The 26,496-nt window shown below is 46.5% G+C and overlaps 1 protein-coding gene across 1 annotated transcript; it reads right to left on the bottom strand.

Annotated features, from left to right (window-relative positions):
• Positions 1-21,367: 21,367 nt before the first annotated feature.
• Positions 21,368-24,172, bottom strand: LOC119289513 (protein N-terminal and lysine N-methyltransferase efm7-like). Its single transcript, XM_037568818.1, has 7 exons — positions 24,054-24,172; positions 23,864-23,946; positions 22,825-22,958; positions 22,199-22,341; positions 22,014-22,085; positions 21,827-21,931; positions 21,368-21,736 (listed from the first exon to the last, which is right to left on the bottom strand). The coding sequence occupies exons 1-7, from the start codon at positions 24,130-24,132 to the stop codon at positions 21,582-21,584; spliced, it is 771 nt and encodes a 256-aa protein (XP_037424715.1). The 5' UTR covers positions 24,133-24,172; the 3' UTR covers positions 21,368-21,581.
• Between the last annotated feature and the right edge of the window lie 2,324 nt (positions 24,173-26,496).

Consider the following 26,496-nt stretch of genomic DNA (forward strand, 5'->3'; position numbering starts at 1 on the left):
AGCGCGGCCTGGTGTTGAATTTTTGCCTTCAAGAAAAGGCCCCTACTCCATTCGGAGAGTCGGAGTGCAGTCTTTTTGAGTTTGTGGTAAAGCACTTGGTATGGCTCGGTGTGGTCAGTCCTCTCGTTCCACGCCTTCTGGACCACCTCGTCAAACCCGGGCATGGATGCCCAAAAGTTTTTAAACTTAAAGACCCGAGGTCTTCTTGGCCCCTTCTCATCGGCAAGTAGAAGCGGACAATGATCGGAGAGGGAGGATGAAAGTGCATTAAGTACATGGGTGTTGAAGGTTGTGTCCCAATCGGCGTTGTAAAAAAAGGAGTCTATCTTGCACAAGGTTGGGTTCGTCCTCTCATTGCTCCAAGTGAAACGCCGGTTCTGGAGGTGGATTTCCCTGAGCTCACAGCTCTGGAGTGTTGCCCTAAAACGGTTTATCCTGCTTCGGTTGACATTTTTCTTATTTTTATCGCACGTCCGATAGATTTGGTTAAAATCACCGGTGGCAAGCCAGGCCGTCCCTAACGGTGGCTTCTCAGCCAGCAACTCGGCAAAGAAAGCATATTTGCAAGAGTGGTCCGTGGGGCCATAGACGGTCGTGATTTTGAAAAGCACGTCAGTCCCTCGCACCCGAACCATGGCGGAGAGGCAATATATCGTGAAGCTGATGCAAGAAACATCCACAAGGAGATCATCCCAAAGCATCAATATGCCACCCCTAGTGCCCTAAGCAGGTCTTTGCGCGAAGCTACGCAATCTGTGCCCGCCCAAGAAAGCTGCTGTGAATTGGTCGACTTTGCCGAGCTTAGTCTCTTGTAGGCACACGATATGGCATGACGAGGAGGCAATCGTTGCATTCACCATAGATCATCGGTCCAGGCAGTTAAGACCCCTTATGTTCCAACTGAGGAAGTTAATTGGTTGCTCTATCATGTAAAACAGAGAGCACCTTGAGGACTATCTTCCAAGAAGCAGTGCAAACGGACACAACAACATTTTGCATTCTAAAGGTCACATGAACATAATCCACTACAGATACATGGCCACAGGCCAACACAACTCGTGCTAGAAACACATTGAGCACCCCATACACGGGCCAAACACACAACGTGGCATAGTCTTGTGCTAACATTAAGAAACTATGGGCCCAGGTAGACAGCAACAGCAAGCGCTCAAGCATTAGCCAGCTGAGCCACGATGTCGTCGTCGTTCGACTCCAGGTCGAGTGCACCATCACCTCCATGCGCAATGAGGGCCTCCTCCATGCCCGTAGCGCTATTGTAGTCGAGCTTGAACAATCCTCGCATGGCTATGATTACATCTGGTGGCAGGTGCTCCTTGAAACGCTTAGCAAAAGCGTCCAGGGCGGCAACAGTGACATCCTGCCCATCCTTGACGATGCATAGAGTGCGGCACACCAGCAGTTCAGCCGCTCTGGCCGCCGGAGTCACCTTGGGGCGCCCAGCCGCAATAGCCTTAGGACGTCCAGAAGCACATGACTTGGTGATGGAGAAGCCTCCACCAGCCTTGGAGATGACGAGCCCAGCCATGGTCTTCCGGCGAGTTGACGGTGCCCGAGCCGGTGTTGGAGCAGGGGGACATGATGGCCTCCTGGCGGTCTTCGAAGAGTGGCGCGAGGCACTGCAGTCCTACCGCCCCTTCAACAGCAACAGCCCCCCTGCGCAGCCGCACCGGCGAAGGCATGCGCCGCAGAGGACCACTTGAGATCAGAGGAGGCGTTGGGGAGGCCTCAAAACCTGGTGGCCTCGCAGGTGAGAGCAACGGAGCTTGGAGCATGGACGGAGAGCAGAGCAGGCGCAACAGCGCGGTAAGGCGAGCCTGCAAGAGCGGTGAGAGGCGCTCGTCACTTCTCCTGGAGCGTGGAGATGGTGGGAGCACAGTTGTAGGCAACAGAGGTGGGGAGGCAGGTGGCGTGAGAGCTTCCTGGGAGCGGCGTCGTGCCGCGCGCGGCGAGGGCTGGCGCACATGGCTTCGGCCTCGTCCCGAAGCAGCCAGGGGAGTGGCCTGCACAGGCACCAGCTCCAGCACATGGGCTGCGTCACCACTTGCAGAGCCAGAGCCTTGAAGCGCCGCGGCACGACCCATATCCGTGCCCGGCTCAGCAGAACGGCGATGGCCACCACTGTCCCGACGGCCGTCCCGCCACTCTTCACGGCGGTTGCCACGCGAGGCGTCCCGCGGATGACGGATCTGGATCTGGATCGGGCTTTGGCCACGCCACCTCCCCCACCGCCGGGCAGGGCGGTGCGCGATCTGCGGGACGTCTCTTGTGTGCCTGAGACTCCCCCCGAGCTGCTCCTCGCCGCGTCTCGCCAGGCTGCTTCTGGCCACGCGCTCGCCTTCAATGCCGACGCGGCTGGGCAGGAGAGGCGCATTAACTCTGTCAGCTGGGCTGACCGAGTCCGCGGCAACGACACACACGCCCTGGATGCGCATTCATCACGGGAGGCAACCGCGGGGCTCGAGGCGATGGACGGCTGGGTCACCGTCGCGTCCCGTCGGCCGCGCCGGCCGGCTTTTCCTGCTACTCCATTGAAGCTGCGCCAACCCGTCCCGGACTAGATTAAAGGGCTCTGATTCCGCTGCCTCTTCCCTCGCCATCAACAAGCCGAGTGCCGCAACCCAATCACCTGTCGCCGCTGCTTCCAACCCGGCCACAAAGCAAAGAACTGCTTCAACAAGCCTGCTCCGCACCTTTGCCCGGGCGCCTCTGTCGTGCGCCCCAGTCGCCCCTTCCCTGTGCGTGCAGCGCCTATGCTGGCCCCGCCTCGTCCCCAAGCCCTCCCCCGCGCCATGGCTTGGTCCGGCGACCACTCGCAGAGGCCGGTCGAGGTGTTCACGGTGATCCACGCCACGCCGGCCATGCACCAGGAGGCGGCGCTCCTCGGCTCGAACGCCATCGTGGCTCGGCTCGACCGCGACCTCAGGGCCTCCACGCAAGACATCGCCAACGCCATTGTTCAGGAGATGGGCATGTTACCGGACGACGTGTGCGTCGTTAAGCACTTCCCAGAGGCCTTCCTGGTGCGGTTCTTCCACCAACACCACTGCGCGAACGCTACCGGGCGCCGCGACCTGAAGTTCCGAGACACCAGGTGAAGGAAATATGCCCTAGAGGCAATAATAATGTTATTATTTTATTTCCTTATATCATGGTAAATGTTTATTATTCATGCTAGAATTGTATTATCCGGAAACATAATACTTGTGTGAATACATAGACAAACCAAACGTCACTAGTATGCCTCTACTTGACTAGCTCATTAATCAAAGATGGTTATGTTTCCTAACCATACACATGTGTTGTCATTTGATTAACGGGATCACATTATTAGGAGAATGATGTGATTGACATGACCCATTCCATTAGCCTAGCACCCGATCGTTTAGTATGTTGCTATTGCTTTCTTCATGACTTATACATGTTCCTATGACTATGAGATTATGCAACTCCCGTTTGCCGGAGGAACACTTTGTGTGCTACCAAACGTCACAACGTAACTGGGTGATTATAAAGGAGCTCTATAGGTGTCTCCAAAGGTACATGTTGGGTTGGCGTATTTCGAGATTAGGATTTGTCACTCCAATTGTCGGAGAGGTATCTCTGGGCCCTCTCGGTAATGCACATCACATAAGCCTTGCAAGCATTTCAAGTAATGAGTTAGTTGCGAGATGATGTATTACGAAACGAGTAAAGAGACTTGCCGGTATCGAGATTGAACTAGGTATTGAGATACCGACGATCGAATCTCGGGCAAGTAAAATACCGATGACAAAGGGAACAACGTATGTTGTTATGCGGTCTGACCGATAAAGATCTTCGTAGAATATGTAGGAGCCAATATGAGCATCCAGGTTCCGCTATTGGTTATTGACCGGAGACGTGTCTCGGTCATGTCTACATTGTTCTCGAACCCGTAGGGTCCGCACGCTTAAGGTTTCGATGACAGTTATATTATGAGTTTATGAGTTTTGATGTACCAAAGTTAGTTCGGAGTCCCGGATGTGATCACGGACATAACGAGGAGTCTCGAAATGTTCGAGACATAAAGATTGATATATTAGACGGCTATATTCGGACACCGGAAGTGTTCCGGGTGATTTCGGAGAAAACCGGAGAGCCGGAGGGTTACCGGAACCCTACCGGAAGAAGTAATGGGCCATATGGGCCTTAGTGGAGAGAGAGAGGGGCAGCTAGGGTGGGCCACGCGCCTCCTTCCCCCTGGTCCGAATTGGACTAGGAGAAGGGGGGCGGCGCCCCCCTTTCCTTCTCCCTCCCCACTTCCTTCCCCCTCCTAGTAGGAGTCCTACTCCTACTAGGAGGAGGACTCCTCCTGGCGCGCCAATAGGGGCCGGCCGGCCTCCTCCCCTTGCTCCTTTATATACGGGGGCAGGGGCACCCTAGACACACAAGTTGATCCACGTGATCATATTCTTAGCCGTGTGCGGTGCCCCCTTCCACCATAATCCTCGATAATATTGTAGCGGTGCTTAGGCGAAGCCCTGCGATGGTAGTACATCAAGATCGTCACCACGCCGTCGTGCTGACGGAACTCTACCCCGACACTTTGCTGGATCGGAGTCCGAGGATCATCATCGAGCTGCACGTGTGCTAAAACTCGGAGGTGCCATAGTTTCGGTGCTTGATCGGTCGGGCCGTGAAGACGTACGACTACATCAACCGCGTTGTGCTAACGCTTCCGCTATCAGTCTACAAGGGTACGTAGATCACACTCTCCCCTCTCGTTGCTATGCATCACCATGATCTTGCGTGTGCGTAGGAAAATTTTGAAATTACTACGTTCCCAACAGTGGTATCAGAGCCTAGGTTTTATGTGTTGATGCTATATGCACGAGTAGAACACAAGTGAGTTCTGGGCGATATAAGTCATACTGCTTACCAGCATGTCATACTTTGGTTCGGCGGTATTGTTGGACGAAGCGGCCCGGACCGACATTACGCGTACGCTTACGCGAGACCAGTTCTCCCGACGTGCTTTGCACAAAGGTGGCTAGCGGGTGACAGTTTCTCCAACTTTAGTTGAACCGAGTGTGGCTATGCCCGGTCCTTGCGAAGGTTAAAACAGCACCAACTTGATAAACTATCGTTGTGGTTTTGATGCGTAGGTAAGATTGGTTCTTGCTTAAGCCCGTAGCAGCCACGTAAAACTTGCAACAACAAAGTAGAGGACGTCTAACTTGTTTTTGCAGGGCATGTTGTGATGTGATATGGTCAAGACATGATGCTAAATTTTATTGTATGAGATGATCATGTTTTGTAACCAAGTTATCGGCAACTGGGAGGAGCCATATGGTTGTCGCTTTATTGTATGCAATGCAATTGCGTTGTAATGCTTTACTTTATCACTAAGCGGTAGCGATAGTCGTGGAAGCATAAGATTGGCGAGACGACAACGATGCTACAATGGTGATCAAGGTGTCGCGCCGGTGACGATGGTGATCATGACGGTGCTTCGAAGATGGAGATCAGAAGCACAAGATGATGATGGCCATATCATATCACTTATATTGATTGCATGTGATGTTTATCATTTATGCATCTTATCTTGCTTTGATTGACGGTAGCATTTTAAGATGATCTCTCACTAATTATCAAGAAGTGTTCTCCCTGAGTATGCACCATTGCGAAAGTTCTTCGTGCTGAGACACCACGTGATGATCGGGTGTGATAGGCTCTACGTTCAAATACAACGGGTGCAAAACAGTTGCACACGCAGAATACTTAGGTTATACTTGACGAGCCAAGCATATACAGATATGGCCTCGGAACACGGAGACCGAAAGGTCGAGCGTGAATCATATAGTAGATATGATCAACATAGCGATGTTCACCAATGAAACTACTCCATCTCACGTGATGATCGGACATGGTTTAGTTGATTTGGATCACGCAATCACTTAGAGGATTAGAGGGATGTCTATCTAAGTGGGAGTTCTTTAGTAATATGATTAATTGAACCTAATTTATCATGAACTTAGTACCTGATAGTATCTTGCTTGTTTATGTTTTGTTGTAGATAGATGGCCCGTGTTGTTGTTCCGTTGAATTTTAATGCGTTCCTTGAGAAAGCAAAGTTGAAAGATGATGGTAGCAATTACATGGACTGGGTCCGTAACTTGAGGATTATCCTCATTGCTGCACAAAAGAATTACATCCTGGAAGCACCGCTGGGTGCCAGGCCTGCTGCTGGAGCACACCAGATGTTATGAACGTCTGGCGGAGCAAAGCTGATGACTACTCGATAGTTCAGTGTGCCATGCTTTACGGCTTAGAATCGGGACTTCAACGACGTTTTGAACATCATGGAGCATATGAGATGTTCCAGGAGTTGAAGTTAATATTTCAAGCAAATGCCCGGATTGAGAGATATGAAGTCTCCAATAAGTTCTATAGCTGCAAGATGGAGGAGAACAGTTCTGTCAGTGAGCATATACTCAAAATGTCCGGGTATAATAATCACTTGATTCAATTGGGAGTTAATCTTCCAGATGATTGCGTCATTGACAGAATTCTCCAGTCACTGCCACCAAGCTACAAGAGCTTCGTGATGAACTATAATATGCAAGGGATGAATAAGACTATTCCCGAGCTCTTCGCAATGCTGAAAGCTGCGGAGGTAGAAATCAAGAAGGAGCATCAAGTGTTGATGGTCAATAAGACCACTAGTTTCAAGAAAAAGGGCAAAGGGAAGAAGAAGGGGAACTTCAAAAAGAACAGCAAGCAAGTTGCTACTCAAGAAAAAAAACAAACCTGGACCTAAGCCTGAAACTGAGTGCTTCTACTGCAAGCAGACTGGTCACTGGAAGCGGAACTGCCCCAAGTATTTGGCGGATAAGAAGGATGGCAAGGTGAACAAAGGTATATGTGATATACATGTTATTGATGTGTACCTTGCTAATGCTCGCAGTAGCACCTAGGTATTTGATATTGGTTCTGTTGCTAACATTTGCAACTCGAAACAGGGACTACAGATTAAGCGAAGATTGGCTAAGGACGAGGTGACGATGCGCGTGGGAAATGGTTCCAAAGTTGATGTGATCGCAGTCGGCACGCTACCTCTACATCTACCTTCGGGATTAGTATTAGACCTAAATAATTGTTATTTGGTGCCAGCGTTAAGCATGAACAATATATCTGGATTATTGGGGAACGTTGCAGAAAACAAAAAATTTCCTACGGTTTCACCAAGATCCATCTATGAGTTCATCAAGCAATGAGTGATTAGATGCATCTAAGTACCTTGTAGATCGCGAGCGGAAGCGTTCAAAGAACGGGGATGAGGTAGTCGTACACGACATGATCCAAATCACCGGAGATCCTAGCACCGAACGGACGGCACCTCCGCGTTCAACACACGTACGGAACAGCCACGTCTCCTCCTTCTTGATCCAGCAAGGGGGAGGAGAGGTTGAGGGAGATGGCACCAGCAGCAGCACGACGGCGTGGTGTTGATGAAGCTGCAGTACTCCGGCAGGGCTTCGCCAAGCACTATGGAGGAGGAGGAGGAGTTGGAGAGGGAGAGGGAGGCACCAAAGGCATAGGTAAGAAGTCCTCCATCTCCCCACTATATATAGGAGGGCCAAGGGGGGGCGCCGGCCCTAGGAGATCTAATCTCCTAGGGGGGTGCGGCCAAGGGGGAGGAATCCCTCCTCCCCAAGGCACCTAGGAGGTGCCTTCCCCTCCTAGGACTCTTCCTCCTTGAAACCCTAGGCGCATGGGCCTCTTGGGGCTGGTGCCCTTGGCCATGTAGGCCAAGGCGCACCCCCTACAGCCCATGTGGCCCCCCGGGACAGGTGGCCCCACCCGGTGGACCCCCGGGACCCTTCCGGTGGTCCCGGTACAATACCGATGACCCCGAAACTTGTCCCGATGGCCGAAATAGGACTTCCCATATATAAATCTTTACATCTGGACCATTCCGGAACTCCTCGTGACGTCCGGGATCTCATCCGAGACTCCAAACAACATTCAGGTTACTGCATATACATATCTCTACAACCCTAGCGTCACCGAACCTTAAGTGTGTAGACCCTACGGGTTCGGGAGACATGCAGACATGACCGAGATCGCTCTCTGGTCAATAACCAACAGCGGGATCTGGATACCCATGTTGGCTCCCACATGCTCCTCGATGATCTCATCGGATGAACCACGATGTCGAGGATTCAAACAACCCCGTATACAATTCCCTTTGTCAATCGGTATGTTACTTGCCCGAGATCCGATCGTCGGTATCCCAATACCTCGTTCAATCTCGTTACTGGCAAGTCACTTTACTCGTACCGTAATGCATGATCCCGTGATCAAACACTTGGTCACTTTGAGCTCATTATGATGATGCATTACCGAGTGGGCCCAGTGATACCTCTCCGTCATACGGAGTGACAAATCCCAGTCTTGATCCGTGTCAACCCAACAGATACTTTCGGAGATACCCGTAGTATACCTTTATAGTCACCCAGTTACATTGTGACGTTTGGTATACCCAAAGCACTCCTACGGTATCTGGGAGTTACACGATCTCATGGTCTAAGGAAAAGATACTTGACATTGAAAAACTCTAGCAAATGAACTATACGATCTTGTGCTATGTTTAGGATTGGGTCTTGTCCATCACATCATTCTCCTAATGATGTGATCTCGTTATCAATGACATCCAATGTCCATAGTCAGGAAACCATGACTATCTGTTGATCAACGAGCTAGTCAACTAGAGGCTTACTAGGGACATGTTGGCGTCTATTATTCACACATGTATTACGATTTCCGGATAACACAATTATAGCATGAATAAAGACAATTATCATGAACAAGGAAATATAATAATAATGCTTTTATTATTGCCTCTAGGGCATATTTCCAACAGTCTCCCACTTGCACTAGAGTCAATAATATAGTTACATTGTGATGAATCGAACACCCATGGAATGTTGGTGTTGATCATGTTTTGCTCTAGGGAGAGGTTTAGTCAACGGATCTGCTACATTCAGGTCCGTATGTACTTTACAAATCTCTATGTCTCCATCTTGAACATTTTCACGAATGGAGTTGAAGCGACGCTTGATGTGCCTTGTCTTCTTGTGAAACCTGGGCTCCTTGGCAAGAGCAATAGCTCCAGTGTTGTCACAGAAGAGCTTGATCGGCCCCGACGCATTGGGTATGACTCCTAGGTCGGGGATGAACTCCTTCACCCAAATTGCTTCATGCGCTGCCTCCGAGGCTGCCATGTACTCCGCTTCACATGTAGATCCCGCCACGACGCTCTGCTTGCAACTGCACCAGCTTACTGCCCCACCATTCAAAATATACACGTATCCGGTTTGTGACTTTGAGTCATCCAGATCTGTGTCGAAGCTAGCGTCGATGTAACCCTTTATGACGAGCTCTTCGTCACCTCCATAAACGAGAAACATTTCCTTAGTCCTTTTCAGGTACTTCAGGATATTCTTGACCGCTGTCCAGTGTTCCTTGTCGGGATTACTTTGGTACCTTCCTACCAAACTTACGGCAAGGTTTACATCAGGTCTGGTACACGGCATGGCATACATAATAGAACCTATGGCTGAGGCATAGGGGATGACACTCATCTCTTCTATATCTTCTGCCGTGGTCGGACATTGAGCTGAGCTCAATTTCACACCTTGTAACACAGGCAAGAACCCCTTCTTAGAATGATCCATATTGAATTTCTTCAATATCTTATCAAGGTATGTGCTTTGTGAAAGACCTATGAGGCGTCTTGATCTATCTCTGTAGATCTTGATGCCTAATATATAAGCAGCTTCTCCAAGGTCCTTCATTGAAAAACTTTTATTCAAGTAGGCATTAATGCTGTCCAAGAGTTCTATATCATTTCCCATCAAAAGTATGTCATCTAAATATAATATGAGAAATGCTACAGAGCTCCCACTCACTTTCTTGTAAACACAGGCTTCTCCATAAGTCTGCGTAAACCCAAATGCTTTGATCATTTCATCAAAGCGAATGTTCCAACTCCGAGATGCTTGCACCAGCCCATAAATCGAGCGTTGGAGCTTGCACACCTTGTCGGCATTCTTAGGATCGACAAAACCTTCCGGTTGCATCATATACAATTCTTCCTTAAGGAAACCATTAAGGAATGCCGTTTTGACGTCCATTTCCCATATTTCATAATCATAGAATGCGGCAATTGCTAACATGATTCGGACAGACTTTAGCTTCGCTACCGGTGAGAAAGTCTCATCGTAGTCAACCCCTTGAACTTGTCGATAACCCTTAGTGAAAAGCCGAGCTTTATAGATGGTCACATTACCATCCGCGTCTGTCTTCTTCTTAAAGATCCATTTATTTTCTATGGCTCGCCGCTCAACGGGCAAGTCAGTCAAAGTCCATACTTCGTTTTCATACATGGATCCTATCTCGGATTTCATGGCTTCTAGCCATTTGTCGGAATCCGGGCCCGCCATCGCTTCTTCATAGTTCAAAGGTTCATCGTTGTCTAACAACATGATTTCTAAGACAGGGTTGCCGTACCACTCTGGTGCGGAACGTGTCCTTGTGGACCTTCGAATTTCAGTAGGAGCTTGATCAGAAGTATCTTGATCGTCATCATTAACTTCCTCTCTAGTCGGTGCAGGCACCTCAGAAACATTTTCTTGAGTTGCGCCATTTTCCGGTTCAAGAGGTAATACTTCATCAAGTTCTACTTTCCTCCCACTTACTTCTTTCGAGAGAAACTCCTTCTCCAGAAAGGACCCATTCTTGGCAACAAAGATCTTGCCTTCGGATCTGAGGTAGAAGGTATACCCAATAGTTTCTTTAGGGTATCCTATGAAGACGCATTTTTCCGACTTGGGTTCGAGCTTTTCAGGTTGAAGTTTCCTGACATAAGCATCGCATCCCCAAACTTTTAGAAACAACAGCTTAGGTTTCTTCCCAAACCATAGTTCGAACGGTGTCGTCTCAAAGGATTTCGATGGAGCCCTATTTAAAGTGAATGCAGCAGTCTCTAAAGCATAGCCCCAAAAAGATAGCGGTAAATCGGCAAGAGACATCATAGATCGCACCATATCTAATAGAGTGCGATTACGACGTTCAGACACACCATTACGCTGAGGTGTTCCAGGCGGCGTGAGTTGTGAAACTATTCCACATTTTCTTAAGTGTGTGCCAAACTCATGACTCAAGTATTCTCCTCCACGATCTGATCGTAGGAACTTGATTTTCCTGTCACGTTGATTCTCAACCTCACTCTGAAATTCCTTGAACTTTTCAAAGGTTTCAGACTTGTGTTTCATTAAGTAGACATACCCATATCTACTTAAGTCATCGGTGAGGGTGAGAACATAACGATAGCCACCACGAGCCTCAACACTCATTGGACCGCACACATCAGTATGTATGATTTCCAATAAGTTGGTTGCTCGCTCCATTGTTCCTGAGAACGGAGTCTTGGTCATTTTACCCATGAGGCATGGTTCGCACGTGTCAAATGATTCATAATCAAGAGACTCTAAAAGTACATCTGCATGGAGCTTCTTCATGCGTTTGACACCTATGTGACCAAGGCGGCAGTGCCACAAGTATGTGGGACTATCGTCATCAACCTTACATCTTTTGGTTTTCACACTATGAACATGTGTAGTATTACGTTCGAGGAAGAATAAACCATTTACCATCGGAGCATGACCATAAAACATATCTCTCATATAAATAGAACAACCATTATTCTCGGATTTAAATGAGTAGCCATCTCGAATTAAACGAGATCCCGATACAATGTTCATGCTCAAAGCTGGCACTAAATAACAATTATTGAGGTTTAAAACTAATCCCGTAGGTAAATGTAGAGGTAGCGTGCCGACGGCGATCACATTGACCTTGGAACCATTCCCGACGCGCATCGTCACCTCGTCCTTTGCCAGTCTCCGCTTATTCCGTAGCTCCTGCTTTGAGTTACAAATGTGAGCAACTGCACCAGTATCAAATACCCAGGAGCTACTACGAGTACTGGTAAGGTACACATCAATTACATGTATATCACATATACCTTTTGTTTTGTCGGCCTTCTTGTCCGCTAAGTATTTGGGGCAGTTCCGCTTCCAGTGACCACTTTCCTTGCAATAAAAGCACTCAGTCTCGGGCTTGGGTCCATTCTTTGGCTTCTTCCCGGCAGCTTGCTTGCCGGGCGCGGCAACTCCCTTGCCGTCCTTCTTGAAGTTCTTTTTACCCTTGCCCTTTTTGAACTTAGTGGTTTTATTGACCATCAACACTTGATGTTCCTTCTTGACTTCTACCTCTGCTGATTTTAGCATAGCAAATACTTCAGGAATGGTCTTTTCCATCCCCTGCATATTGAAGTTCATCACAAAGCTCTTGTAGCTCGGTGGAAGCGACTGGAGGATCCTGTCAATGACCGCGTCATCTGGGAGTTTAACTCCCAGCTGAGTCAAGCGGTTATGTAACCCAGACATAGTGAGTATGTGCTCACTGACAGAACTATTTTCCTCCATCTTACAGCTGAAGAATTTGTCGGAGACTTCATATCTCTAGACCCGGGCATGAGCTTGAAAAACCATTTTCAGCTCTTCGAACATCTCATATGCTCCATGTCTCTCAAAACGCTTTTGGAGCCCCGGCTCTAAGCTGTAAAGCATGCCGCACTGAATGAGGGAGTAGTCATCGGTACGTGCCTGCCAAGCGTTCATAACGTCTTGTTCTGCAGGGAGAACAGGTGCATCACCTAGCGGTGCTTGTAGGACATAATCTTTCTTGGCAGCTATGAGGATGATCCTCAGGTTCCGGACCCAGTCCGTGTAGTTGCTGCCATCGTCTTTCAGCTTGGTTTTCTCTAGGAACGCGTTGAAGTTGAGGACTACGTTGGCCATTTGATCTACAAGACATATTGTAAAGATTTTAGACTAAGTTCATGATAATTAAGTTCATCTAATCAAATTATAATGAACTCCCACTTAGATAGACATCCCTCTTCTAGTCATCTAAGCATAACATGATCCGAGTTAGCTAGGCCGTGTCCGATCATCACGTGAGACGGACTAGTCAACTTCGGTGAACATCTTCATGTTGATCGTATCTTCTATACGACTCATGCTCGACCTTTCGGTCTTCTGTGTTCCGAGGCCATGTCTATGCACATGCTAGGCTCGTCAAGTCAACCTAAGTGTTTGCATGTGTAAATCTGTCTTACACCCGTTGTATGTGAACGTTGGAATCTATCACACCCGATCATCACGTGATGCTTAGAAACGAACGAACTGTCGTAACGGTGCACAGTTAGGGGAAACACTTCTTGAAATTATTATGAGGGATCATCTTATTTACTACCGTCGTTCTAAGTAAACAAGATGCAAAACATGATAAACATCACATGCAATCAATTAATAATAGTGACATGATATGGCCAATATCACATAGCTCCTTTGATCTCCATCTTGGGGCTCCATGATCATCTTGTCACCGACATGACACCATCATACTCATCGACATGCAAGTTGTGATTCCTTGTACAATAGCATGAACATCTCATACATCACATATAGATCATTCATCATTCATCACAACTTTGGCCATATCATATCACAAAGCACTTGCTGCAAAAAACAAGTTAGACGTCCTCTAATTGTTGTTGCAAGTTTTACGTGGCTGAAGTAGGGTTCTAGCAAGAACGTTTTCTTACCTACGTGAAAGCCACAACGTGATTTGTCAACTTCTATTTACCCTTCATAAGGACCCTTTTCATCGAATCCGCTCCAACTAAAGTAGGAGAGACAGACACCCGCCAGCCACCTTATGCAACTTGTGCATGTTAGTTGGTGGAACCGGTCTCACGTAAGCGTACGTGTAAGGTTGGTCCGGGCCGCTTCATCCCACAATACCGTTGAAGCAAGATAAGACTAGTAGCGGCAAGAAAGTTGACAACATCTACGCCCACAACAAATTGTGTTCTATTCGCGCAAGAAGAACTACGCATAGACCTAGCTCATGATGCCACTGTTGGGGAACGTTGCAGAAAACAAAAATTTCCCTACGGTTTCACCAAGATCCATCTATGAGTTCATCAAGCAACGAGTGATTAGATGCATCTAAGTACCTTGTAGATCGCGAGCGGAAGCATTCAAAGAACGGGGATGAGGTAGTCGTACACGACGTGATCCAAATCACCGGAGATCCTAGCACCGAACGGACGGCACCTCCGCGTTCAACACACGTACGGAACAGCCACGTCTCCTCCTTCTTGATCCAGCAAGGGGGAGGAGAGGTTGAGGGAGATGGCACCAGCAGCAGCACGACGGCGTGGTGTAGATGAAGCTGCAGTACTCCGGCAGGGCTTCGCCAAGCACTATGGAGGAGGAGGAGGAGTTGGAGAGCGAGAGGGAGGCACCAAAGGCATAGGTAAGAAGTCCTACATCTCCCCACTATATATAGGAGGGCCAAGGGGGGGGCGCCGGCCCTAGGAGATCTAATCTCCTAGGGGGGTGCGGCCAAGGGGGAGGAATCCCTCCTCCCCAAGGCACCTAGGAGGTGCCTTCCCCTCCTAGGACTCTTCCTCCTTGAAACCCTAGGCGCATGGGCCTCTTGGGGCTGGTGCCCTTGGCCCATGTAGGCCAAGGCGCACCCCCTACAGCCCATGTGGCCCCCCCGGGACAGGTGTCCCCACCCGGTGGACCCCCGGGACCCTTCCGGTGGTCCCGGTACAATACCGATGACCCCGAAACTTGTCCCGATGGCCGAAATAGGACTTCCCATATATAAATCTTTACCTCCGGACCATTCTGGAACTCCTCGTGACATCCGGGATCTCATCCTGGACTCCGAACAACATCCGGGTTACTACATATACATATCCCTACAACCCTAGCGTCACCGAACCTTAAGTGTGTAGACCCTACGAGTTCGGGAGACATGCAGACATGACCGAGATCGCTCTCTGGTCAATAACCAACAGCGGGATCTGGATACCCATGTTGGCTCCCACATGCTCCTCGATGATCTCATCGGATGAACCACGATGTCGAGGATTCAAACAACCCCGTATACAATTCCCTTTGTCAATCGGTATGTTACTTGCCCGAGATCCGATCGTCGGTATCCCAATACCTCGTTCAATCTCGTTACCGGCAAGTCACTTTACTCGTACCGTAATGCATGATCCCGTGATCAAACACTTGGTCACTTTGAGCTCATTATGATGATGCATTACCGAGTGGGCCCAGTGATACCTCTCCGTCATACAGAGTGACAAATCCCAGTCTTGATCTGTGTCAACCCAACAGATACTTTCGGAGATACCCGTAGTATACCTTTATAGTCACCCAGTTACGTTGTGACGTTTGGTATACCCAAAGCACTCCTACGGTATCCGGGAGTTACACGATCTCATGGTCTAAGGAAAAGATACTTGACATTGAAAAACTCTAGCAAACGAACTATACGATCTTGTGCTATGTTTAGGATTGGGTCTTGTCCATCACATCATTCTCCTAATGATGTGATCTCGTTATCAATGACATCCAATGTTCATAGTCAGGAAACCATGACTATCTGTTGATCAACGAGCTAGTCAACTAGAGGCTTACTAGGGACATGTTGGTGTCTATTATTCACACATGCATTATGATTTCCGGATAACACAATTATAGCATGAATAAAGACAATTATCATGAACAAGGAAATATAATAATAATGCTTTTATTATTGCCTCTAGGGCATATTTCCAACATGGATCTTGTTTGATGCGAGAGGTTATTCATTTAAATCAGAGAATAATGGTTGTTCTATTTATATGAGTAATATCTTTTATGGTCATCCACCCTTAAAGAGTGGTCTATTCTTATTAAATCTCGATAGTAGTGACACACATATTCATAATGTTGAAACCAAAAGATGCAGAGTTGATAATGATAGTGCAACTTATTTGTGGCATTGCCGTTTGGGTCATATCGGTGTAAAGCGCATGAAGAAACTCCATACTGATGGGCTTTTGGAACCACTTGATTATGAATCACTTGGTACTTGCGAACCATGCCTTATGGGTAAGATGACAAAAACACCGTTCTCCGGTACTATGGAGAGAGCAACAGATTTGTTGGAAATCATACATACAGATGTATGTAGTCCAATGAATGTTGAGGCTCGTGGCGGATAGCGTTATTTTCTCACCTTCACAGATGACTTAAGCAGATATGGGTATATCTACTTAATGAAACATAAGTCTGAAACATTTGAAAAGTTCAAAGAATTTCAGAGTGAAGTTGAAAATCATCGTAACAAGAAAATCAAATTCCTGCGATCTGATCGTGGAGGAGAATATTTGAGTTACGAGTTTGGTGTACATTTGAAACAATGCGGAATAGTTTCGCAACTCACGCCACCCGGAACACCACAGTGTAATGGTGTGTCCGAACGTCGTAATCGTACTTTACTAGATATGGTGCGATCTATGATGTCTCTTACTGATTTACCGCTATCGTTTTGGGGTTATGCTCTAGAGACGGCCGCATTCACGTTAAATAGGGCACCATCAAAATCCGTTGAGACGGCGCCTTATGAACTATGGTTTGGCAAGAAACCAAAGTTGTCGTTTCTGAAAGTTTGGGGTTGCGATGCTTATGTGAAAAAGCTTCAACCTGATAAGCTCGAACCCAAATCGGAGAAATGTGTCTCCATAGGATATCCAAAGGAAACTATTGGATACACCTTCTATCACAGATCCGAAGGCAAAACTTTTGTTGCTAAATTCGGAAACTTTCTAGAGAAGGAGTTTCTCTCGAAAGAAGTGAGTGGGAGGAAAGTAGAACTTGATGAGGTAACTGTACCTGCTCCATTATTGGAAAGTAGTACATCACAGAAACCAGTTTCTGTGACACCTACACCAATTAGTGAGGAAGCTAATGATGATGATCATGAAGCTTCAGAACAAGATACTACTGAACCTCGTAGATCAACCAGAGTAAGATCCGCACCAGAGTGGTATGGTAATCCTGTTCTGGAAGTCATGCTACTAGATCATGATGAACCTACGAACTATGGAGAAGCGATGGTGAGCCCAGATTCCGCAAAATGGCTTGAAGCCATGAAATCTGAGATGGGATCCATGTATGAGAACAAAGTATGGACTTTGGTTGACTTGCCCAATGATCGGCAAGCAATTGAGAATAAATGGATCTTTAAGAAGAAGACTAACGCTGACGGTAATGTTACTGTCTACAAAGCTCGACTTGTCGCAAAAGGTTTTCGACAAGTTCAAGGGATTGACTACCATGAGACCTTCTCACCCGTAGCGATGCTTAAGTCTGTCCGAATCATGTTAGCAATTGCCGCATTTTATGATTATGAAATTTGGCAGATGGATGTCAAAACTGCATTCCTGAATGGATTTCTGCAAGAAGAGTTGTATATGATGCAACCGGAAGGTTTTGTCGATCCAAAGGGAGCTAACAAAGTATGCAAGCTCCAGCGATCCATTTATGGACTGGTGCAAGCCTCTCGGAGTTGGAATAAACGCTTTGATAGTGTGATCAAAGCATTTGGTTTTGTACAGACTTTTGGAGAAGCTTGTATTTACAAGAAAGTGAGTGGGAGCTCTGTAGCATTTCTGATATTATATGTAGATGACATATTACTAATCGGAAATGATATAGAATTTCTGGATAGCATAAAGGGATACTTGAATAAGAGTTTTTCAATGAAAGACCTCGGTGAAGCTACTTACATATTGGGCATTAAGATCTATAGAGACAGATCAAGACGCTTAATTGGACTTTCACAAAGCACATACCTTGACAAAGTTTTGAAAAAGTTCAAAATGGATCAAGCAAAGAAAGGATTCTTGCCTGTGTTACAAGGTGTGAAATTGAGTAAGATTCAATGCCCGACCAATGCAGAAGATAGAGAGAAAATGAAAGATGTTCCCTATGCTTCAGCCATAGGCTCTATCATGTATGCAATGCTGTGTACCAGACCTGATGTGTGTCTTGCTATAAGTCTAGCAGGCAGGTACCAAAGTAATCCAGGAGTGGATCACTGGACAACGGTCAAGAACATCCTGAAATACCTGAAAAGGACTAAGGACATGTTTCTCATATATGGAGGTGACAAAGAGCTCATCGTAAATGGTTACGTTGATGCAAGCTTTGACACTGATCCGGATGATTCTAAATCGCAAACCGGATACGTGTTTACATTAAACGGTGGAGCTGTCAGTTGGTGCAGTTCTAAACAAAGTGTTGTGGCGGGATCTACATGTGAAGCGGAGTACATAGCTGCTTCGGAAGCAGCAAACGAAGGAGTCTGGATGAAGGAGTTCATATCCGATCTAGGAGTCATACCTAGTGCATCGGGTCCAATGAAAATCTTTTGTGACAATACTGGTGCAATTGCCTTGGCAAAGGAATCCAGATTTCACAAGGGAACCAAGCACATCAAGAGATGCTTCAATTCCATCCGGGACCTAGTCCAGGTGGGAGACATAGAGATTTGCAAGATACATACGGATCTGAATGTAGCAGACCCGTTGACTAAGCCTCTTCCACGAGCAAACAATGATCATCACCAAAGCTCCATGGGTGTTAGAATCATTACTATGTAATCTAGATCATTGACTCTAGTGCAAGTGGGAGACTGAAGGAAATATGCCCTAGAGGCAATAATAATGTTATTATTTTATTTCCTTATATCATGATAAATGTTTATTATTCATGCTAGAATTGTATTATCCGGAAACATAATACTTGTGTGAATACATAGACAAACCAAACGTCACTAGTATGCCTCTACTTGAATAGCTCATTAATCAAAGATGGTTGTGTTTCCTAACCATAGACATGTGTTGTCATTTGATTAACGGGATCACATTATTAGGAGAATGATGTGATTGACATGACCCATTCCATTAGCCTAGCACCCGATCGTTTAGTATGTTGCTATTGCTTTCTTCATGACTTATACATGTTCCTATGACTATGAGATTATGCAACTCCCGTTTGCCGGAGGAACACTTTGTGTGCTACCAAACGTCACAACGTAACTGGGTGATTATAAAGGAGCTCTACAGGTGTCTCCAAAGGTACATGTTGGGTTGGCGTATTTCGAGATTAGGATTTGTCACTCTGATTGTCGGAGAGGTATCTCTGGGCCCTCTCGGTAATGCACATCACGTAAGCCTTGCAAGCATTTCAACTAATGAGTTAGTTGTGAGATGATGTATTACGAAACGAGTAAAGAGACTTGCCGGCATCGAGATTGAACTAGGTATTGAGATACCGACGATCGAATCTCGGGCAAGTAAAATACCGATGACAAAGGGAACAACGTATGTTGTTATGCGGTCTGACCGATAAAGATCTTCGTAGAATATGTAGGAGCCAATATGAGCATCCAGGTTCCGCTATTGGTTATTGACCGGAGACATGTCTCGGTCATGTCTACATTGTTCTCGAACCCGTAGGGTCCGCACGCTTAAGGTTTCGATGACAGTTATATTATGAGTTTATGAATTTTGATGTACCAAAGTTAGTTCGGAGTCCCGGATATGATCATGGACATAAGGAGGAGTCTCGAAATGGTCGAGAAATAAAGATTGATATATTAGACGGCTATATTCGGACACCGGAAGTGTTCCGGGTGATTTCGGAGAAAACCGGAGAGCCGGAGGGTTACCGGAACCCTACCGGGAGAAGTAATGGGCCATATGGGCCTTAGTGGAGAGAGAGAGGGGCAGCTAGGGTGGGCCGCGCGCCTCCTTCCCCCTGGTCCGAATTGGACTAGGAGAAGGGGGGCGGCGCCCCCCTTTCCTTCTCCCTCCCCACTTCCTTCCCCCTCCTAGTAGGAGTCCTACTCCTACTAGGAGGAGGACTCCTGGCGTGTCAATAGGGGCCGGCCGGCCTCCTCCCCTTGCTCCTTTATATACGGGGGCAGGGGCACCCTAGACACACAAGTTGATCCACGTGATCATATTCTTAGCCGTGTGCGGTGCCCTCTTCCACCATAATCCTCGATAATATTGTAGCGGTGCTTAGGCGAAGCCCTGCGACGGTAGTACATCAAGATCGTCACCACGCCGTCGTGTTGACGGAACTCTACCCCGACACTTTGCTGGATCGGAGTCCGGGGTTCGTCATCGAGCTGAACGTGTGCTAAAACTCGGAGGTGCCGTAGTTTCGGTGCTTGATCGGTCGGGCCGTGAAGACGTACGACTACATCAACCATGTTGTGCTAACGCTTCCGCTGTCAGTCTACAAGGGTACGTAGATCACACTCTCCCCTCTCGTTGCTATGCATCACCATGATCTTGCGTGTGCGTAGGAAATTTTTGAAATTACTACGTTCCCCAACACCAGGCTGCAGATGCATCCTTGGAGGCTTGAGGCTCACTCCGAGAACGTGGACCTCGTCCACCACGTCCATCTCTGCCTGTACGGGCTCCCGCTGCAGGCGTGGGACGACTACGCCATCGCGCAGGCCATCGGGCCGGGCTGCTCCATCGACTACATCGAGACCGCCTCCAAGCTCAAGACGGATACTGAGGTGTTGGGGGTGTGGGCCTGGACGGCGTCGCCGGCAAACGTGCCGCGTGTGAACTGGGTGACCCTGCCGGCGCGTGCGGGGCGTCAGCCTATCGTCGGGCATCGTGGCTTGGAGCAGCGGGTGATCATTCACCTGTCCATCCATGAAGATCCCACGCAAGGTCGCAAGATCGTGTCCAAGGGGTTCACCTTCCAGAAGGGCGTCATCGACGGCGAGCAACATGCGCGTGATCCCCGCGAGCGCATCTCCCGCCCTGTCGATCGCCACAGGAGGGACCGTGACGACGACCCCGACCGCGGTCGAGATGACGATGGCCGCCGCGGCCGCAACAGCTCGCGAAGCCGCGAGGGATGGGGTGTGACATTTTTGGCAAGGGAAAGGATGCGAAGTCCAGCTACCCATGGCCCAACTCCCACCCAACCTGCGGGGGAGCCGCGCCGCGGGCCATCCCCAGACATGGGAGGGGAGGGGAGGGGGGAGGAGACAGGCAGAGGTGAGAGAGGCCGCGTCCGTCAGTGGCCTGCATGCGCGGGTGGGTGTAGCCGTGTAGTGAGAGAGGCCGCGTCCGTCAGTGGCCTGCATGCGCGGCTGGGTGTAGCCGTGTAGTGCAGCAGGCCCGCCTTCCTTCCTTCCACCGTGTCACGCTGGCCCGGCCCAGCCCAAAGCCAGCCCGCGTGGACCGTTCCGCTTCCCACGTGGCTGAGCCGGTGAGCCCAGTTGCAAATGTTCAGGAGGATGTGATGCAGGTTTCAGAAAAACTTCACCTCAACAGCAAAACCAGAGCAGTAGCACAAAAACAAAACACTCTCAACAAAAGTAATCTTTTGCATTCTAATAATCTTACGGTAGTGCAGTACATTCTCCACGAAAATTGTGTTCAGGGAAAACAAAAGACCATACTACAAAACATGCTCCAAGTTAATACGATTTTGTTTCTTGTCCTCCTAGATAACTGAAGATGGAGCCCGATTCGGCTCTCACAGTTTGCAGCAGCATGCCCTAGAGCTCCTTAACGTTCAGCGTTTCTTGTTGATGAGGTACACGAGATCACCCAGGTGCTGCACTTCCAGGCCTGCCTTCTCGCATCCATCGAAGAAAATCGACTGGTCTTTCCCAATCCTTCTACGCCAGCTCATCAGGAACATGGGGCACCTGGCAGCCACTTGTGTTCCTGCCAGTGGGATCATGGGAGCACTCACTCAGCGCACATTCTTGCATTGTTCTTGTATTACGGTTACAGAATGGAATATTCGAGAAGTACCTGCTTTGGTCGTGATGTTTGTGCATACACCTTTTTGGCTGTTAAGATCGGATTCTTCCAGAAGAAAGGACAGCGTCATTATCAGGTTCGGGTACTGTTTCACATCTACAAAGCCACATGGTATAACATATCAGAGAATTGCAACCGCAGTGAGATATGATTGGCAGAAAATAAGATGTGGATTTACATAATAGAATGTCACTGGCGATGACAATGTTCCAAGCAGGTTGGAGAATCGGAAATGGATCTCCCCACGTGTCTGGATTATGAAAAATATCAAATAGTTAGTTCTCCCGTCTGGGTGGTGCATATCCCATGCACCTAAAGTGTATACATTTACTATACATTGTATAAGTACATGGTTTTTCTTACGTCGGATATGAGGTAACACATCCAACTTATTGACTCTGCAGTTGTGAGCTATGTTTTCTTCAATATCCTTGTCATCATAATCAGAAGTCGTGATATCCACTCCAAATGTTTTTTGCAGGAAAATGGCTAAAGCTCCTGTTCCACTAAGACACACTAAATCATTTATTATAGTAAATAAAAACAATGAGTCTTCAGAAGAGATGGTATACACACTTGAACAATGAACTACAGATATAATCATTCATGTCTTAAATGGTAAAGCACATTATTCTTGACCAGAAGTAGATAGACCAATAGACAGCTTGCTTCATACTGCTAAGTCTCAGCATTGTGATATAAGAACAGCAAACAATTTCAGACCATACAATGGGAAAGCCTTTACTTCCAAACAAGTTGAGATAGACCAGTGATGAAACCCAGTAGGAGCCACACACCCACAAAAACAAGTTGAGATATAATTTCCAATATATCAATTTAGTAATTACTCTTCAGAGTCAAACAATATAAGCATAGCAAAATAGCCTTTTGGTCATCGATTATACATATAGCAAGCACTACATAAACTTCATTTATTCTAAATAAAGGAAAAGGGTACATTTTTATAGAGTGAAACATAGCTTTCATACCTTCCTAGTTCCAGGATCCGTTGACCATCCAGAATTGATGGATTCTTAACCAGCCAGTCAGCAAAGAAAAATGTCCCAGGCCATAGCAAATTGGCATTTAGCTGATGAGATGAGAATTCTCTGATGCTCAAGTCCTACACATAAAAAATATCATAAAAGTGAGCAAATGATCAATTAGTAATATGAGAGGCATCGTTTGGTCTGAGCTTCTGACTTCACTTAGATAACTTTGCTTGCAAGAATTACAAAATTCTACAATCTTTGGTTGGACAAGCATAGTTTGCTTCCAATCAACAACAAATATTTATGCATCATTAACACAATCACTGATGCTCATGCGAAATGTTTTTGTACATTATAAAACAAGGTAGACTAATACCCCCTCTCACAATACATAGTTTGGAGACTGGATTCCTAAGGCCATTAGTATAGACAAATTTTCAAGCATCTATAACACCAAACCGATAAAACAAGCCTAATGAAATGTACTCTGCTTATATGTGCCTGTTTTATTCGACGAAGCATATTTTCAAGAAAAATGATGTCAAACTGTACACTGGAAGACCATATCAAAGTCCAAAACGACATTTATAGTGACATAATGTGACATTCAGACATTCAGATCCATTATTATGTACAAACATATGGAGCAATAAATATACTACTTTGCGCTACACGAATTGCAACCTGCGGAAAATGCAAAGGTTGACAATCATCTTTAGAAGAAGAATAAACAAAATCCCTCGATATTGCTAACCCTTTTATCACCGAGACGCTACAACTGGTCATGCCAAATTAGATTGGTCAGCTACAGTTTCAGATGGTAGACTCGCGTGCACTCTCCCAAAGCATAATGGTGAAGCATCTACCTAAAACAAATTCAGGTCTATTCATGAGGTTCAGCGTGCTTCCAGGGTTTCGAGCTCCACGATGGACACTGGACAGCAAACATAAGGTTTCTGGCCGATCTGCTTGTTCGCAGAGTGATTAGGACAGTAGCGAAATTAACTAGGATTCAGAGTTATGTCGGTAATTTTACCACTCCGGGGAACTTGTGGATCCTCTCCTCGTACTCCAGCGCCGGCTGCTGGCTCTCCCCCTCGGCGCCCACCTGCGCCTCGTCTTCAATCGCCGGAAAGGGGGGGAGCAGGAAAGGGGTTCGTCAGCTAGGAGCACAAGGTGGGCGGCGGAATGGACGGGAACGCGAACGGGGGCTGGGTTTAATTTACCTCGTGTGCCGCCGCCGTCGTCGTCGCTGTCGTCGTCGGCGTGGAAGAGGGAGGCGGCGGAGAAGAAGGCCGTCTCCATGGTGGACTCTGTGTTTGGGCAGCTCACTTCGGTCGGCCGGTCCTGCTTTGGTCGGATGAAGGCTGGGCTGGGCTGGGCTGGATAACACCGCATGTTTGCATGGGCTTTCGATGGTTCGCGCTGGGCTGGATTGCGAGTATATATATATAAATAATGATAGGTGTTACATGTGCGTGTCACTCCGGCCCTGACGTTTTTCGATGACAATTTCAATCACGCAAGCATAGCAAATTCCAGTGACACATGGCAAATTTTGTTAAAAAATAAACTGAAGCACAAAGTTGTCTCCTCGCATAATTAACATTGACATAAAAAACGTTCAAAGTTGCCATGTGCTCGTATCTAACGCGTGACACTTATCAGGGTTCAGAAAAATCTAAAAAAAACAGTATACAGAAACATAACCATGTGGTAGCTCTAAAAATAAACATAACCATGTGCTGCAAAAAGAGAAAAATACCCTACAAGTGAGCTACATTCGGTGTAGCTCACATAGTTAGATTCTTTATGGGGCGGCCAATCTACCGGAGATGTTGCGACCAGTTGGGACGATGTTGCGACCATCATCGGTGACCCGATGACGAGTGTCGGGCTATTGTCGTTGGCTTTTGCATACCTACTACAAGGGTGAGTGATGGCAAGCGATGGAGGTGTGTTGCAAGTCCCGAGTTGCTGCAACCTACGAGCCTCAGTCGGTGTTTCTTGTGAGTTGGTGGTAGTAATGTGAGGCTGTTGCGATGTTGGGGAAGACACGTGTTGCTGCCCGAGGTAAATACACATGGAGTCATAGAACTTGCGTGTGACGATTAATTTGGTACATAAACTTGCAAAATATGTATTTTCGGTCATCTAACTTGTCCCCCGTTCGTATACGGTGCTTTCTACACTACCCGTGCACGCATGGCATGCCAACGTAGCGGGGTGCCACTATATGTGTATAATCCGCACACACTTTTTTTAGAAAGCCACCTTGCATTTTATCTTTTTAACAATGAAAATCCTTAAATAATAAAATGAAAAAAATGCAGGTGCGGTGCCTAGGATTTGAACTCACTACCTGCTGGGTTTCGCACACAATGATTTAACGAGCACAATTCTTTTATATAAGATGAAGCATACAAATTAAAGTACAAATCAAAATCGGAAAAAGGTGTGAAAAAGGGAAAGCCCCGGTTCGAACCTACGATCGCATAAGCTCGCAGTGTGTGCGAGCCCCAACCATTCGGCCACAATTATATAGATGTAAAGAGATAAACACAATTTGTCTTATGTATACTTCTTTCTTTTTTTCTATGTAACAAAATAACTTATATTCTAAGTAAACTTTTTGGAGAAATCAACTAGATTTTTTGTAATAACTAAACATAACCATGTGCATGCAAAGATTTTTTGTTCGAAATATGGATAAGAGGAAATATAGTGCAGAATGAATGTACATACATTTTTCGGACAAATCAACTAAATTTTGTTCAAAGTTGAATCATCTACATAAAATAAAAAATAGTGCATAATAAATGTACATAAATTTCTTTTTGACAAATCAATGGATTTTTTAATTCAAATAATTCTAAGTTTGAAAATCTGGATAAATAAAATATAGGTCAGAATGAATCTACATAAGTTTTTTTTGGGCAAATCAACTAAATTTTTGTTTGAATTTGAATAATTTCAAATTTCAAAATCTAGATAAAAGGAAATATAGTGCACAATAAATGTACGTATTTTTTTGGACAAATAAACATTTTTTTCTTTTAATTCAAAATTTCCAATTCGAAAATCTAGATAAAAGAAAATATAGGTCAGAACGAATGTACATAATTTTTTTGAAAAAATCTACTAAATTTTTGTGTGAATTCAAATAATTTTATACTAAATAATCTTGATAAAAGAAAATCTAGTGCAGAATGAATGTACGTAATTTCTTTCGAAAAAATCAGCGGAAATTTTGTTTGAACCCAAAAAAAATTAAATTTTAAAATCTAGAGAAAAGAGAATATAGTTCAGAATGTGCACTTTTATTCGAAAGAATATACACATTAGTAGCCTGTATTTTTTTGAGCAAATTAGTAGCCTGTATTTAACACAAGCAGATAAAGTGGGTTGGTTAGGAGGGCTAGCGTGGCATGCGCATGTTCGATCCCACACCGACCCATTTCTTGCAGCCCAATTTGTTTAAACCATACACTGACTTGTACGAACTTAAAAACAACTGAGGGTGTTTCTGCAAAAAAAATATCACGTGCACTACCCTTCAGCCGCTCCCAGCGGCATTTCCTATTTGGCGCTGCAGGCGCCGGTTACAACTGTTTCTGCAAACCGGCGCCTGCAGCGCGTTAGCTGGGCTCGGCCCATTAATTGTTAGCG

The sequence above is a fragment of the Triticum dicoccoides genome, chromosome 4A (assembly GCF_002162155.2).
Source record: "Triticum dicoccoides isolate Atlit2015 ecotype Zavitan chromosome 4A, WEW_v2.0, whole genome shotgun sequence".
Taxonomy (NCBI): Eukaryota; Viridiplantae; Streptophyta; class Magnoliopsida; order Poales; family Poaceae; genus Triticum; species Triticum dicoccoides.